This window comes from Coffea arabica, chromosome 2e (genome assembly GCF_036785885.1).
Source record: "Coffea arabica cultivar ET-39 chromosome 2e, Coffea Arabica ET-39 HiFi, whole genome shotgun sequence".
NCBI lineage: Eukaryota > Viridiplantae > Streptophyta > Magnoliopsida > Gentianales > Rubiaceae > Coffea > Coffea arabica.
The window spans coordinates 67,097,373-67,112,726 of NC_092313.1; the positions used below are offsets into that span (position 1 = coordinate 67,097,373).

At 34.2% G+C, this 15,354-nt stretch overlaps 2 protein-coding genes across 2 annotated transcripts; both read left to right on the top strand.

Moving 5' to 3' along the window:
* The first annotated feature begins 2,062 nt into the window (after nucleotides 1-2,062).
* LOC113732718 (uncharacterized) lies at nucleotides 2,063-6,491 on the top strand. Its single transcript, XM_027258657.2, has 5 exons — nucleotides 2,063-2,328; nucleotides 5,297-5,414; nucleotides 5,522-5,750; nucleotides 5,884-5,935; nucleotides 6,130-6,491. Exons 1-4 carry the CDS (start codon nucleotides 2,177-2,179, stop codon nucleotides 5,910-5,912), a joined length of 528 nt encoding a protein of 175 aa, XP_027114458.1. The 5' UTR covers nucleotides 2,063-2,176; the 3' UTR covers nucleotides 5,913-5,935; nucleotides 6,130-6,491.
* A 2,197-nt stretch (nucleotides 6,492-8,688) lies between these two features.
* LOC113732720 (uncharacterized) lies at nucleotides 8,689-14,745 on the top strand. Its single transcript, XM_027258658.2, has 2 exons — nucleotides 8,689-8,948; nucleotides 13,998-14,745. Exon 2 carries the CDS (start codon nucleotides 14,001-14,003, stop codon nucleotides 14,529-14,531), a length of 531 nt encoding a protein of 176 aa, XP_027114459.1. The 5' UTR covers nucleotides 8,689-8,948; nucleotides 13,998-14,000; the 3' UTR covers nucleotides 14,532-14,745.
* The last annotated feature ends 609 nt before the right edge of the window (nucleotides 14,746-15,354 follow it).

The window sequence follows — 15,354 nt, forward strand, 5'->3', positions numbered from 1 at the left end:
GGTTTCCCTTTCTTTTATTTCTTTTTCTCTTTCTTCTCTCTTCATCCTTCCCAATAGAAATTCCATTTCAACGAATTTTTTTTTTTTTTAGTTTGTAATTGCATATTTTTGGGTGAAGGTTTAAAAGGCATCAAAAACTAATTTTGATTTTTTGTATGATGCCACGTGTCACAAATTTCAATTGATGATTATTAATCAGGTCACAATTTCATCTTAAGATATTTTCTTGGAAATAAAATGAGAAACTAGAAAGGAAAGAGAAAAATCCAAAATTAAAAGAATTGAAAGGCTAAAAAAATTTAGAAAAGTGATTTGAATATTTTTTTAATCATTTAAGGAGAAGATAGATCTCTGCAATTCTTCTTTTCTAATTTCAATAATTAAGGTGAAGATTTTTGTGGGAAAGAAGAAGAATTAAATAAAGAAGAAAGAGAAAAAGAAATAAAAGAAAAACAAGGTAAATGAAAAGTCAAAATAATGCAAGGGCAATTTTGTCCTAAAGGGGGTTAAATGAGCAAAATTAAAGGTTAGGGGGCAAACTGAGAAATGGGGTATTCTTTAAGGGGATAAAATGTGATTAACCCTAAAAATTAACTTGTTGTTGAACAAAAAACAAGTTCATTATGGCTTCCCTCCATTACAACAACATAGTACCGAAGGTGCATTAAATAGAAATTTATTTATCGGATAAAATAAAAATAAACTCGTTGTTAAATAAAAGACCAACTCTTTATGTCTTTCGTCCATTATACTCACACAGTACCCAAGGTGCCTTAAATAGAAATTTACTTGTCCGTTAAAAATAAATTTAAACCCGTTGTTGAATAAAATACCAGCTCTTTATGACTTTCGTTCATTATACTCACACAGTGCCCATTTTCCTTAAATTCTAATTTATTTATCGGATAACATAAAAATAAACCCGTTGTTGAATAAAAGAGCCCCACATTTCACATTTACGGTTGGAATCCCCTCAACTTTTCCTATCCCCTTTCTGCTTAACTGCAACGCCCAACAAGTCTTCAGGTTCCAGGTCACAAAAGACCTTTACACGTGCCCATCCAACACATTTTCCCTACCGTTTGTGGCTACAATCACTTACACCTCCTGTTTCCCCACCTTTCCACACCTCTTTTTTGACTAATAAACATATCGCAGCAACATCCTTCCTGTTTCTAAGGCTTCATATCTGCTTTTCAATTTTTCATGCTTATTTGCCAATTTTTCATGCTCCCTTTGCAAGTACATTAGTTTCTCCTTTTGCTCCACCAGTCTAGATTGCAGCACTGCACTTACTTCTTTTGTTTTGTTACAAACTTCAGGATCTACCCATGAAAAGGCCCACATGCATGTCGGTTCTAAATAAAAAAAAAAATTAGTTGTTTAACCTCTTTCTAACTTATTCAGGTATAGAGCCAAATTAAAGACAATATTAAAAATTATTAATGAAAAATTCTTACATTGTAATTTGAGCAGCCGTAAAATCTTCTTCCCGGATTTTCAAGTGTCCAAGAGGTGCACAATGGTGCCTCTTTACCACATCCACACATTTTTGGGGGTGATTTTTCAACATTATTTGAAGCACTTTGTGACATTTTATGATGCTTTTGATTGACAAAGAGAAATTTTAGGAACTTTGGAGAGAAATTTTAGGAACTTTGGAATCTGCTAAAATGTATGAGAAAAATTGGCTGCAAAATACCACTTTTTATAGAACCCAACCAACGGCTCTTTGAGGGAAAAAGTAGGCTAAAAGCATCATACACCATTGAGGGGCATTTTTGTCAGCTAAAACCAACAACCCTTTTCGTATGGCAATTTCGAAATCTTGAAGTTTTTAACGGTGCAATTGCTACGGAGGGTGTAAACTGAGGAAAAATAAACGTTGGGGGGTAAAGTGTGAAACGGCCTATACTTAAAGGGGATAAAGTGCGATTAACCCTTAAACTTATATATAAGCTACAAAATCACCCTGTATGGGTAGTCGGGTTGGATTTTGCCCAAAAATTTCCAATCCGAAAAAGCATAACGGGTTTTATTTTAAAAAAAGAAAAGAAAAAAGGAACTCGGATTCGGGTCGAATACACCACACCTCCAAACCAAGTCTCTCTCTCTCTCTCTGTCTCTCTCTTCTCCGTTTCACGCACCCAAAAAAACACAGTAAAACAAAGACGAAATGGTGAGAGAGGTAGCAGAGAGCTGCGTCGAAAGTCTGCTAACAGAGATAGTCTCTTCATACTGCAATGGATTCTACGCCAGCAAGCCAGAGCTTGCCGCCCGTCGGATCGAAGCCATCGGCTTCCAAGTCGGCCACCAGCTCTCCGAGAGGTTACTTCTCACTACAATTTTCTTTACCCACTACTACTTGTTCTTGTAGAGCTTGTTCAAAGTTTATATGATATCTCCTGAGATTTTTTTATCCAATTGTGTATGCAAGTGTTGATCCCATGTGGGCAATTGATATTGTAATTGTTGAGGATATTAAGGTGAGAGTTTCAAAATGGTGATTTGAAGATCAACTGTTTGAATTAGGGTTTTACTGTTGTTGTAATTCATTGTGTATCGTTCTAGAATTTAAGTTTTGTTTAGTTCATTGGTTTCTTTGATAGATTGAATTGCGTATAGACCTTTTTGATGCGATACTGTTTAAAGGTTTCTCTTCTGTTTTGATTGAAAAAAATTGCGGCATGAATTGAAGGTTCCCATAGCTTGCGACTAAGTAATTTGCTTGTATGACCAAATAATTGGGTCATATCCATGCTATAATGTCTTTTGTTTACCTAATTTTCGTGGGTATCGATGCTTCTTGTTTCGCTAAATTGTCATGGGTTTATCTTGAGTATGGTGGAAATATTCTGTTTTCTGTGGTTGACTACTATGACTAGGATCGAAGATGCATTTTCTAATTGTGGAGTTCAGCAATGTTATATTTGTTTTTAGCACTTGTATATACTACTGTGGATTTAGGATCTGACATTGCAACAAACTCTGGCGCTCACTTTGAGAAAGAATGCATCTGGATCTTTGCATTTGTAATGGGGTGATAGTGGTGCAATATCTAAGCCATGTGGTCATACTATCTGAAACATATGCTGACACAATTTTTAATTTTTTTTCCCAAATCAATGTAGCCCCTAATCTGTTGTCTGCTACTGCATTGGAATTCCTTTCTGTGCTGCAAATGCTTGGATCACCTTAAGTATGACATCATAGAATCTTATTAAGTCTCATCAAAAGACCAAGCTTGGCTATTTAAGCAATCTATAGCTGGCTGTTTCAGCAATATATCTGGGTTATCCTGTTAACCTGTTTAAATTATGGGTGGAAGAAAAAATAGTGTCGGATTTTTTAACAGCACAAATTATGAGAGGCTGCTTGCCTATGAGTTGATCTCTTACTGACACTTAAGAATCATTTGACTTGAATTTTTTGGTAGTCCTTCCTACAAGTGTGAAAAAAGGACAACTAATGCAATGAATACATGGGTTTGCTCAGATTAGTCAAAAACTTAAAGAAGATATAGCATTGGTTTTCTTCTCTTCATGCAGAATTAACTTGAATTTACTTTGTGCAATGTCAAAATTCAATTCTGTTATACCTATTGAAGGCTGCTGGAAAAATGTACTTTGCACAAGGAGCAGGTAAATATAAAAACTGATGCTTCCTGTTGAAGGTGGAGGTTTTACAACGGATGGGAATCAGTAGATTTCCATGTTTTGACGCAAAAAACCTAACCTGGTGCTCAAGTAATTTTTTTTTTCAAATTTGCAAATAGATATGTTTTCAGATTTTCTCCTGTTAAATTTCTGATTCAGCTTCCACCTGCACAAGAAAGTGCTGAAAAATAGAACTGTATAAAACCTCCATGTTATGTTGTATGCAAGTGCATATATTGCATCACACATATCTTGTTTTCTGATGAGAAGCTGAGAAAAAAGAAATGGAGAACTGTGGCATGATATCATTTCCTTTGTACAAGTTCTTGTCTTTACTTCTCTATCATAGGGCATAGAGTTCTCAGATAGTGCTTCTGTCCACTTTCAGTAATTTATGATACCTCTTCCCTTGATCGTTTTCACCCTGGCCAAATGAAACTTATATGAAATTGTTAACTTTGTCGACTTTTGAATAAGTTTTGAATTGAATAAAAAGTTCTACTTAGAATTAGTGTTTAGAAACTTGAATACCTTCAAACCAAAAAAGGCCAAAATCACGTAAAGAATTTGCTTCTAAAATTTGCAGTTTGGCCAGAAGTTACATTCTTTGAGCAACAAATATGAAACTGCAAATTGCTGTTATTAAGCATGAGATTCATCAATGTTGTGGCCTAATTCTTCAACGGCAAATTCTCATAAGAACTTTACCTATACAAGTTGTGACTCAAGGAAATAAACAAAAAATCGAATGAAGAACTTCCTATACAAGTTGTGACTTAAGGAAATAAACAAAAAATCGAATGAAGAACCAACGGGTCCTAGTGGAAAGTGATGGAAAATTATGGAAGTTTTGTCTGATGAACTATAATATCCTGTTTAAACTTGGAATGTGCTCTAACTTCTTTATGGTCGAGATACTACATTTTTCTTTGTTCTCTGCTCCAAATTGTAACTTGCATTACAGTGTGTACGTATTGGTTTATTAATTGTTCTCTACCATGATAAGCGCGGTCCTTTTGTTGTAATCTCATCTACCATGTTAAGAGTGATTAGTTTGTTGTAACAGCACTTTGGAAATTACTATTGAAGTTTAGTTATTGTGATATGACATGCTAATGGCAGTACCTTTGTCAGCAATGCATGTAGTTGTCTTGTAACTGTTGTTATTCTATTTGTCGGCCTTGTTGTCAGTTAAATCTAACAAGAAATCAGGTAACTTTCCTTCAACCTGCTAGTTTTAAGTTTATTTCTGGTCAAATCTAATAACAAGAAATCAGGCAACTTTCCTTCTATTTGCTAGTTTCAAGTTAATTTGCCATAATTTATTAGGCTTGGAACATAATATTTTAGAGATATGAATCGATCCCTGCTCCTATTGTAGTAACCATTGTTGTTATCTTCTGGATTTCCGTTTCATTTTTTTAATTTTAATTCTCATTTAGTTTTTTTTTTCTATTTTTAATTTTTAACTTGATGAATTAGTGTACCTACAAATATGTAATTTGGAAGTTCACCTCTCTCTGGCTATAGCAAGGCATTCTGGATGATAACATATTGATTACTAATTAGAAAATTATGATATCTAATACTCTAAACCCAAAGAATTTGGTTGCCAGTGCTGACATGATTATATTTGGTAGGTATACCATGGATAGACCAAGGTTTAGCGATCATCTGGAGGCAATCAAGTTTATCTGCAAGGACTTCTGGTCTGAGCTGTTTAAGAAACAGATAGACAATTTGAAGACAAATCATAGAGTAAGTCGGGAGAAATTTGAGTGTATCAAATCATGGAGTAAGTTGGGAGAATTTTATGTCGACACATTTGGAGAGAAATGCTGAAGTATGTTGTTCTTTTCTTCTAGGGTACCTTTGTATTGCAAGATAATAAGTTCCGCTGGCTTGCTCGTATGTCCCTGGATCCATCACTGGAAACTCCTGGTTCTATTCAAGATCCTGTTGCTATGGCTGAGAATAAAGTAGCCCAAGCTATAGGAATGCATCTTTACTTCCCGTGTGGAATCATAAGGGGAGCGCTTTCAAACTTGGGAATTCCATGTGCAGTTTCTGCAGATATATCCAATCTTCCCACATGTGAGTTACTTCTGCTTACTGCATCCCATTTTTCTTCCATTCCTTTTTCATTGATGCAGGAGTGTGATGAAAGTGGAAGGCGTTGAATAGACAGATAACTCTCTGACTAGCTGCCTTGTTTGTGATGTAACAGGTTCCTTTGTGATTCGTATAAAGGCTTGATGAGTTTTTTCCCAAATGATGAGGTTGACCTCCATTTTGAACTTTGAGTTTACAAACTTGAACAGGTTGAATTGTAAGGGACGTGTGACATGTGATATGTATTTATTCATTTACTGCTGCAAAAAGATGTGAAAGGAGTGCACTATTTCAGTGGTCTTGTCTTCAACCGGTTTAACTCTGTTTCCCATTCTTTTTCTGCTCCCTTTACGCTTTATAGATCCGTCAAGCCTGCATTGGATCATTGTTGACTTCAATTTTCAAGATGTCGTGGTTGAACTTCAATTGGTTCTCTAACAAGAGCAACTGCGTGAGTGCACAAAGCAATCGTCTGATAGATCCTTGGACAGTTCCATCTTTACAGATGCCGAGGCAAAAAGTTTTCTAAACTAGAGGCAGCATGGCCACATCATATATTTGCAGCAAGAATTGGTCCTTTTAGATTTTGTAACAATTTACTGGAATCAAAGATATCCTTTTTTCACTTACAGCTCGACTCTTTTATATGTGATTTTGAAACATTTGACTGAATGATTACTTGGGATCAGTTCCTTAAAACATTGCTTGAAATTCATTTCATCAGTTGCTCGACTCTTGAATAGGTGATTACTTAGGAGCGGCGTACTCATGTTCTTATTCTGGGTTCTGGAAAGCTTTAGAAGCAGTCAAGCATTTCTAACGAAATCTCGTGTTTCAATTCTTGCCTTGGCATGTGCGAGTTCTGCAATTTTGGCGAGGAACCTGCCAAGCACTTGTTTTCATGTCTCTGTTTCAGCACTCTCCTCTGTATATATATCTAACATGTATTGTTGGTCTGCTGAATTCCGATAAATAATAGCAATTTCAAGCATTCACCACCAACTGGGGATGATGTTGTTAGGGGAAAACGGGGTTTGTTTGGATAGTGCTTTTATCCCAAATAATATTTCGCTTGCATCATAAACACATTTTTCAATTCACCTCTTTATATTCCCAATTATCTTTTTATCTCATATACATTACATCACAAAAAGTGCTACAGTAATTATTCTAAATAATATTTCACATCACAAAGTAGTGCTTTTATCTCACTATTCTATATTGAATATTAGAGGGAGAATTAAAGAACAGAACGGTCACTAGAATGCAAGTTTCTGGAGCCAAAATTTGGTATCAATTGTTAAAGTTTCAGCTTTGTTTGCATGCCTGATGATCTACCACTGAAACTCGACTTTTAACCTTAAGAAAGGATAGGGGTGGGATCTAAAAGAAAGTTGTGCAATATTGGCTATTGGAGAATGAGAAATCAACTTAACTCTTTAATATATATCTTAGTTTTATCGAACTTCAGGTTTAATTTTTCATTGCGTCAAGAATAAATAGGAGCACAATGTCAAATTTTAGTTTATGTTTTAGGATTAAAATATTTTTACCATGCAATCACATTTGTCTTGAACATAATATGTAAATGACCCCCTTCGCAAACATATTCAATGACCATTTTTTTTTTTGTGATCAACTATCATATTCAATAACTAAAGAATAAGAGAACAGCAAACATATTAAATTTTTTAACTTCACAATAGTTAGTCAAGGAAGGGGAGTTTTTCGATTTTCCCTAAACAAATTTCTTGTCTCTAGATAAAACATTTTAGCTTAAGTAGTTAACTGTTGAAGCATTTGAAATATTACAAACTACTTGGCTTGATCAAAGTAATTATTCAACTGGTTAAAGGACCAGGAAATTTTTGTAATTAGTTATTCTTCTTTATCTTAATTTACTTCACCAATGCTTTTCTAAGCTTTTGCTAAATTCTAAATCATTCAGAACATACTACAATGGTAGTTTACAGGTGTTGGGAGGAATAAGGAGGAAACAAAGAAATAATTTTTTTGAATAAAAAAAAAAGAATATCATCGGTGGTAGGTCAGAAATCAAATTTCCATTTTAGTTAAAAGTGTAAAGTGGTAATGTGAGATTTTTAAAGAATAAGTTTTGTGTGATGACCCAGAAAATTATTTTCTCACCTCCCAACTATTTATATTTATATTTAAATTATATTTTTATAAAGATTGCATTCATTTAGTGAATTTACTTGTTAAGTGGTAAACGAGTTTCTCTTACTTACTTATTTTAACCTTTGAGCGATTAATTTCTTCAAAATTGTTATTTTCGTGACTTATTAATGAATTTGGCCAAAACCCTAAAAGAAAATAAGTTAAGATATTAGTGAAGTTAAGAAAGATTTTGAGAGTTAAAAGAAAGGTTAGAAAAGCTAAAGGTTGATAATAAGAAACCTTAAGTGGAGGACACTATTTGATCACTATTCAAAGTTGACTTGACAACCTTTCTTGTGTTTTGTATTTTAACTCCAAAAACAACTAAAAGCCAATATAGAGAGAGGAAGAGAGAGTGGGAGACTTCAAATTTTTTTGAAATTCTTGAAGTTCCAAGGTATCCTTTCATCAATCTACTTGAAACCCAGAATTTGAGTGTGATTTGTAGATATCAAATTTTTATCAATTTTTAATATTTTCTTGAATTTTTTCTATTTAATGAATTATTTATTTTCTTGCATTTTAATGCGTATTTTACTCATTTTTACAGATTTATTTTAGGAAAAGAAAAAACAAAACACAGAAAAAACAAAAAAAAAAGAACAAAAAGAAAACCAGGAAATAAAAAATCATCATAATTATTTTGTTTCGCCAAATGCAGTATTAATCCATTTTTACACTCAACCTCTGTTCACCTTTCTTTTCATTTGGGTCAAAATTCATCATTTGACAAAAAACTACTCACTCATTTCTTTTTGCCTTTTGACAAGAACCAAGACTCCAACTCTCAACTCTTCTCTCGGCTCTCTCTCATTTTCTTAACAAAAAAAAAAAAAAAAACAACTCCAGCCCTAACTCTCATTCTCACCCTCGGCCCTCCTCTCTCCCAATATTTTCCCAACACACTCGCACACAACTAAAAGGGTGGCAGCAACCGGTTGGAGAATTGGAGCTTGGGAATTTGCATCAAAAACTTCAACCAAGGATTGCCCCTACATTGAGGTAAATTTTTTAGTTTTGTTTAGCACGTTAAATTCATGCTTCATTGTTTAATTTTCTTTTGCTTTTGCTGGCTTCCTTGGTTGTTGGGTTGCTGAATTTTGAGATAGGTCATGAACAAAATTAGGAAAAGAAGAATGGTTTTTGTATATTCATGTTAACTGTTTGAAAAAATGCCAAGATGGAAAACCGAATAAAAATGTTAATTTTGTACATATATTGTTGTTAAAATGAATAATCATGACTAGTTAATGGTTTGGAGAGGTTATTTAATTAAGTTTTGTCAATTTGGTAGTCTAAAAGGCAACAAAAAAATGGATTTTTAGGGGCTGTTTTTGCTTTATTTTAGCCCTTTTATGTTGTTTTCTTGTCAAATTAAAATCATAGTTGTATTGTAGAAGTTGTAAGGAGTGTTGTAGTATAAATTTTATGATTTTTGGTGAAGGTTTGAGTGTTTTAAAAAAAATAAAAACTTGGCTGACTTTTGCTATTTTCGCCACTTTCGGTTCATTTTTTGTAAAAACTAACTTCAAAAACGGATTCTACGCGAAAAATCGAGTGAGAGGGTGTATTTTAGTGAAATTTGGTGACCGGAAAATTTGCCGGTGACGGCGGTGGCGGCCATGGCAGCTGGTGGTTGGAGCTCCAGTTGGCCGGAGCAGAAGAAGAAGATGCAACGGATGGGAAGGAGAAGGAAAAAAGAAGAAAAGAAAAGAAAATGGATTGGGCTAATTTTTTTTTCTGGTGGGCTGGTCTCTTTATTTTTCGGTTGGGCTAGAGTTTTATTTTTCCGGGCTTTCATCTGGGTTTGGGTTTGGGGTTCAAGTCCAATCCCTTTTCACCAGGCTTATCTTAGTAAACTTATTGGCTGATCCATTCCTTTTCAATTTTGTTTTGCTTCGGGCCAAAGAGAATTTTTGCCCAATAAATCATAAAGTGGCCCAATGGTCTTTACTCTTAAGAAATCAGAAGCCGTTTTTTGCAATTTTGTCCTTGGTCTTTTGAGAAATTTCACTGTGGCCCAAAAAATTTAAATTTCTTTCACTTAGGTTCTTAAATTAATTACATTTTGGTCCCTAACATTATCTTTTATTCAATTTTGACCCCTAAACTTTGAAAATTATAATTTTGACCTAAAATTTTTTCAATTTTTACAATTCAGTCCCTAGTGAATTTTGACTCCCTTTGTTATAATTGTTTCTTTTCTTTAATAGCTAATTATGTTACTTTTGAACATATTTAAATTGTGATTTTTAAGATGTTCTTAAATTCCTTTATGTTTGACGTGTTAATGTGAATTTAGTATTTTATCATTAGTATTATTTTCAATTAAATTGGTGTCATGATTCTTTTGAGTATAAATAGGACAATTTGACTTTCATTTAGTCACCACTTCAAAAGGGAGGTACCCATATTATTATTTAAATGTTAATTACGTGTTCTTATGTACTCCTATGTGTTTATATATTTTTATATGCTTTGTTATTTATTTGATTCAAATGATCATTCAAATTTTCTTATGTTTGTTTAATTAATTTTATAATTATTTGAGAGGTGTTTAAATACTTCAAAATGTAATAGATAGGTAATATTTTCTTTTTAAAAAATTGTAATTAGATAGACCAATATAATAGATAAGATAAATAAGTTTATTTTATCATGTTTTCTTACTTTAGATTGTAATTAGGTCTCCTATTATAATAGATAGAATGGATAGGTTTTATTTTTTATATTTCCCTATTTTAGATTGTAGTTAGATTCCCTGTTATAATAGGTAGGTTTTGTGTGTTTATGTGGTTTATGTGTTATATGCTTTACCCGTTTTCTTTAAGATTTTTGCATCTAGATATTATGCTTACGTGTTACGTGCTATGTGTTCTTAGTTGTTTATTTATTTTAATTTATGCCTTATTTGTTTTACTATGTATTATTAATGCATGATATCACCACACTAGTCCAACATTAGTTGTGGCTTCTCCCTCCGCTTACATGTTAGTCCAACGCTAGTAAGGATTTTTAGAAATGGGTTAGTCCAATGCTAGATCCTTAGATCGTTCATGCGTTAGATTCATCTCTTGCGTGACATTTATTACATTTTCATGCATATTTTTTAGGAATTTTTTTCATTTGCATGATATTTCCTATTATATTATCCTCTATTCCCTACCCTCTATATGTGTTAATCATATAATTTAGAATTGCATTTGATTTAAGCGAGTTCATTTGCTTGTATATATTAGGAGAATTATTTTTCAAACAAGGAAAATGAGTGATTATAACTTTTTAGTTTAAATACCCCATTCATCCTTATGCATTGAATACCCCATTCATCCTTATATAAGAAAATTATGCCACGATTTTTTGTCTCCTGTACCCATTATGTTGCATTCCTATTATTTGGCCACTTATATCTAGATATATAATTTAAATTTTTTTCTTCTTTTCTTTGAATTTCGTTTATGCATACTTGTGACCCCTTTTAAGGGATTTGTTTGGATTTCACAATTAATGCGATTAGTGTCAATTAAACCGTTGAATGGATATTTTGTCTCTTTCGATATTTTCTATAAATTTATATTTGCATCCATGTAGGAAACACCCAAACGTGATAAATTTAGGAGTTAGATTAAAGAAATTTTGACTAAATCTCGCAACTAATTTCGATTAGGTTGAAAGAGTGCCTTAGATTTGAGTCAATCGAATCTTTGCCTTTTCTTTCTTCAATTGTGACTCCCGAATTCATTTTCTCTTATCTTTAAAGACCTGGAGTTGTGAAAAAAAGGGTTTTATTTTATTTTTGTTAAAAACATTTTTAGGTGACTTGGTATACCAAAATTCAATGCCACGTGGCGACTCCTATTTTTCTTAAAAAACTCTTTTTAGACTAAATTTTAGGACCCAAATCGTCGCTTTTTTTTTAAATTTCATTTTAGGTCCTTTTTCACTTATTTTAAAATAAAATTACATCTTTTGTAAATACGATTTCAAATATATCTTTTCATCGTAAAAAATGGAGTGCGGCATGATTTATGGTGGATTTTTGCGTCTTGATATCTTAGGATTAATGATTGATGAAACTGTGAGGATTTGAGTGTGATTTATGGTGATTGTTGGTGAAAATTGAAGAGTATGTATGTTGAAATTTTTGGTTTAGATGGCCAATTATCATGGGCAAAAATTTCAACTTTGTCTTTTTTGAATTTGAGGCTTGTTTGTGCACTTGAGTTGGAATTTTTTTTAGGAAATTGATGCTACTTGATTCTATGTATGTTGGTTGAGGTATGTTGAAAAATTTGTAAGAAAATAAAGTGGTAAGGTGGATTATCTTGTTGGAAAAGTGGACTTGTGCAAGCTGGAAAAATGGCCTAAGATTAATCGAAATAGTGAGCTAAAACCCCAACTTTAATTTTGTTATTTTAAAAACTATTTTGGATGAATTTTAGCTCAAAAGGTTCTATTAGAACTTGATCTTGGTATATATAATGATTTTGGATTAAATTTTTGAAGTTAAAAAGAGGAAAAAGTAAGATTTCCTCCAAAGTAATGGATTGATTTGATTTGGCTCATTGTTTTAATGAAATTTTGGTCGGTTTAGTTCAAGAAATCCTATAAAACTGTGATTCTTATTTATAAGATGATTTTGGGACAAAAGCTACGAATGAAGTAATTGAAAAGTGAACTTTTGCTATGAATTGCATGCTAGAAAACTGTAGGAATGGAAAGCTTTGTTTGAACTTTCGAAATGCAATTGCTCTATTGAAAAGTTGTATTTTCACTTAAATTGTCGATTTTTAAAGTCTAAATGGGTTGAAGTATCTAGGACACTAAAGTCGACTAATTTGAAAACAAAGTTTTCGTGTTTAAGTGAATTGATTTGGTGAACACTAAGGGTTCACTTATATGTTGTAATTGTTTGCCAAGGTTGCAATCTGAGGGTGCAGGAGATTCTTTTGTAGACGCTTAAGTGCTACTTGGTGAGTGTTCTATGTACATGGTAGCACTATATATATGCTTGATATGTCAATAAGTTTGAGAAAATGACATGATTGTGAACTTGTTTATAATCGGGCAAGTGTGTATTTTATCGCACTCGATCCTACTAAATTATTATTGTTATAAGTGAATGTGACATGGTATTCTTGATATGTGGGGGCCCCAAAATCCAATGGCTAGTTATTCGAGGTTGGGCCGACAAGTGCTTGGTCAATTCGATTAACGAACCTTAGGTAATATATATGTGTTGGATCCATACTGTTCTCGATATACTAGAGTAATACCAATTCTTGAAATTTTGTTGGCGTGCGGGCCCGGTAAGGGGTGAAAGATGAATGGAGTGACATGAAGTGGTGATTCAACATAGGCATGAAAGTTGACGGAGTGTCAATTACTTGAATTACTGATTGATCAAGTATTTGCCAGTGCTTCGTATCCTTCATGATTGATATATGGATTTTAATGATATGCTTACATGATACCTCTTATTATGCTTCTTGTTGACTTATATATGTGAAATAATTGATTTATTAAATTGCATGTCTTTCTTAGATTTCACTGGGCGCAAGCTCATACCCTTCCTTTTGTTTTTCTTAGCATGATTGGATCGTGATTCGGAGAATTAACACTTAGCTTTTGTTTTAGTTAGACTAAGTGTTTAGGGTATTATATTGTTTTGATTGGGAATTGTAAGTTTAAATTTTCTTTTGTATTTTAAGTTGCTTTGGCAAACAATTATATGTATGAGTTGTATTTTGTGTATTTTGTGGCAAGGTTGTATATTAGATTTGATTCTGTGGTTTGTTATCGAGTCTTGGCGAGAATTGTGCAGGCGACCTGCTGATACCTTAGGGTACGCTCTTGGCAGAGACGGGGTCATCGCAGTTGATATCAGAGCTTAAGTTTCGGAGTAATCTAGGCCGAATAGGAAGTCTTGTAGATATAAAGTACTAGGAGTGCTAGAATGACTTGTTAAGTTAGGAATTGTTTAAGTATTGACAAGTGTTAGGGTTTAAACTTGGTAAGTAAATCTAAATTTCTTCTTCTGTTGTTATGTAGGATATGGAAGGAGGGAACAATGGTAATGAGGATCCAGCGATGCCACATCAAGTTATCACTTATCAAGAGGGACCTGGAGGACCTTTCCGGCGTTGGGAACCTGGACATCAGATTCGACCCTGTGACTGTTGGAGGACCTACTTGTATCCTGATCGAGTGGTCCTAGCCATAGATGATGAGAGGAGGAGGTTAGCTGGAGCCAACCGTAGGGCTCGGATTGAGATTCAGAGGATGAGAGGCATCGTGAGGATGCAGGCTGATAGGATTCAGGAGCTCCAAGAGGACATATTGATGGAGCAAGAGAGGACAAATGCTTATAGAGAGCAGCTGCAGGCAGTTAATGGCCGCCTCACTAGGGTGGTTAGAGAGGTCAATGACCGAGCTAGGAGTATTATCGACGAGTGTGGAGCGCTACTCCATGAGGTGATCGATACTAATGTACCTGTGGGAGGCCAGGGCGATGGAGCCCGTAGAGAGGGAGATGCAGCTAGTTCTGCTCATGAGAACGAGTCTACTGGCTCTGTTGTGGACTAGGATAGTGCACGTCAAAAGTCCTTCCTTTTTATGTAAGGGGATAGTTGATAGATGGGGTTTCTTTTGAGATTTTATGTTTTTGATGAAACTTGGGATGTTGTATTTTGTGTATCTGACCCATCTCCCCTAATTTGGAAAATCTTATGAACTCTTTTGGTCGGATGTACATGTCTATGACTTGTTATCATGAATAAAATGTTTATTTTACTTTTAATTGGTGTTATAGCTTGTACATGTAGTTAAATTCTGCTTATGCATGTTTAGACTTGCATTAAAATCATGGATGATCGAAGTCGAGGTCGAGATTGTGGTCGGGGACGTAAGCAACCCCAAGAGCAAGGGGTGACCAAGGATCAACAATCGATCAAAATCGAGGGCGAATGGCTGAAGTAGATGACCAAGTGGCTACGATCATTAACCGAATGACTAGCCTCTTGGAGAGGATAGTGGATAGGCAAGGTCAAAAACCCGTGTTTCAACCTGGGGTCTTGAGGGAGGAGTTGACAGAGTTTTAGAACGATTCCAAAAATTCTTTCCACCTAAGTTCTTGTGAGGACCTGATCTTGAGATAGCTGATGGTTGGATCGAAAGGATGATCGATATCTTTACTGCCCTAAATTACATCGAAGAGCGGCAAGTGACCTTTGCCGTTTTCCAATTTGAGGGAGCGGCTTGATCTTGGTGGAATGTAGTGAGAATTAAGTGGGAGAGAAACTAGACCCCTTGAATTTAGACAAATTTCGTGAGAGAGTTTAACGAGAAGTACCTTCCTCCTTTGATTCAAGAGAAAAGAGAGGACGACTTCATAAGATTTCGGCAAGGC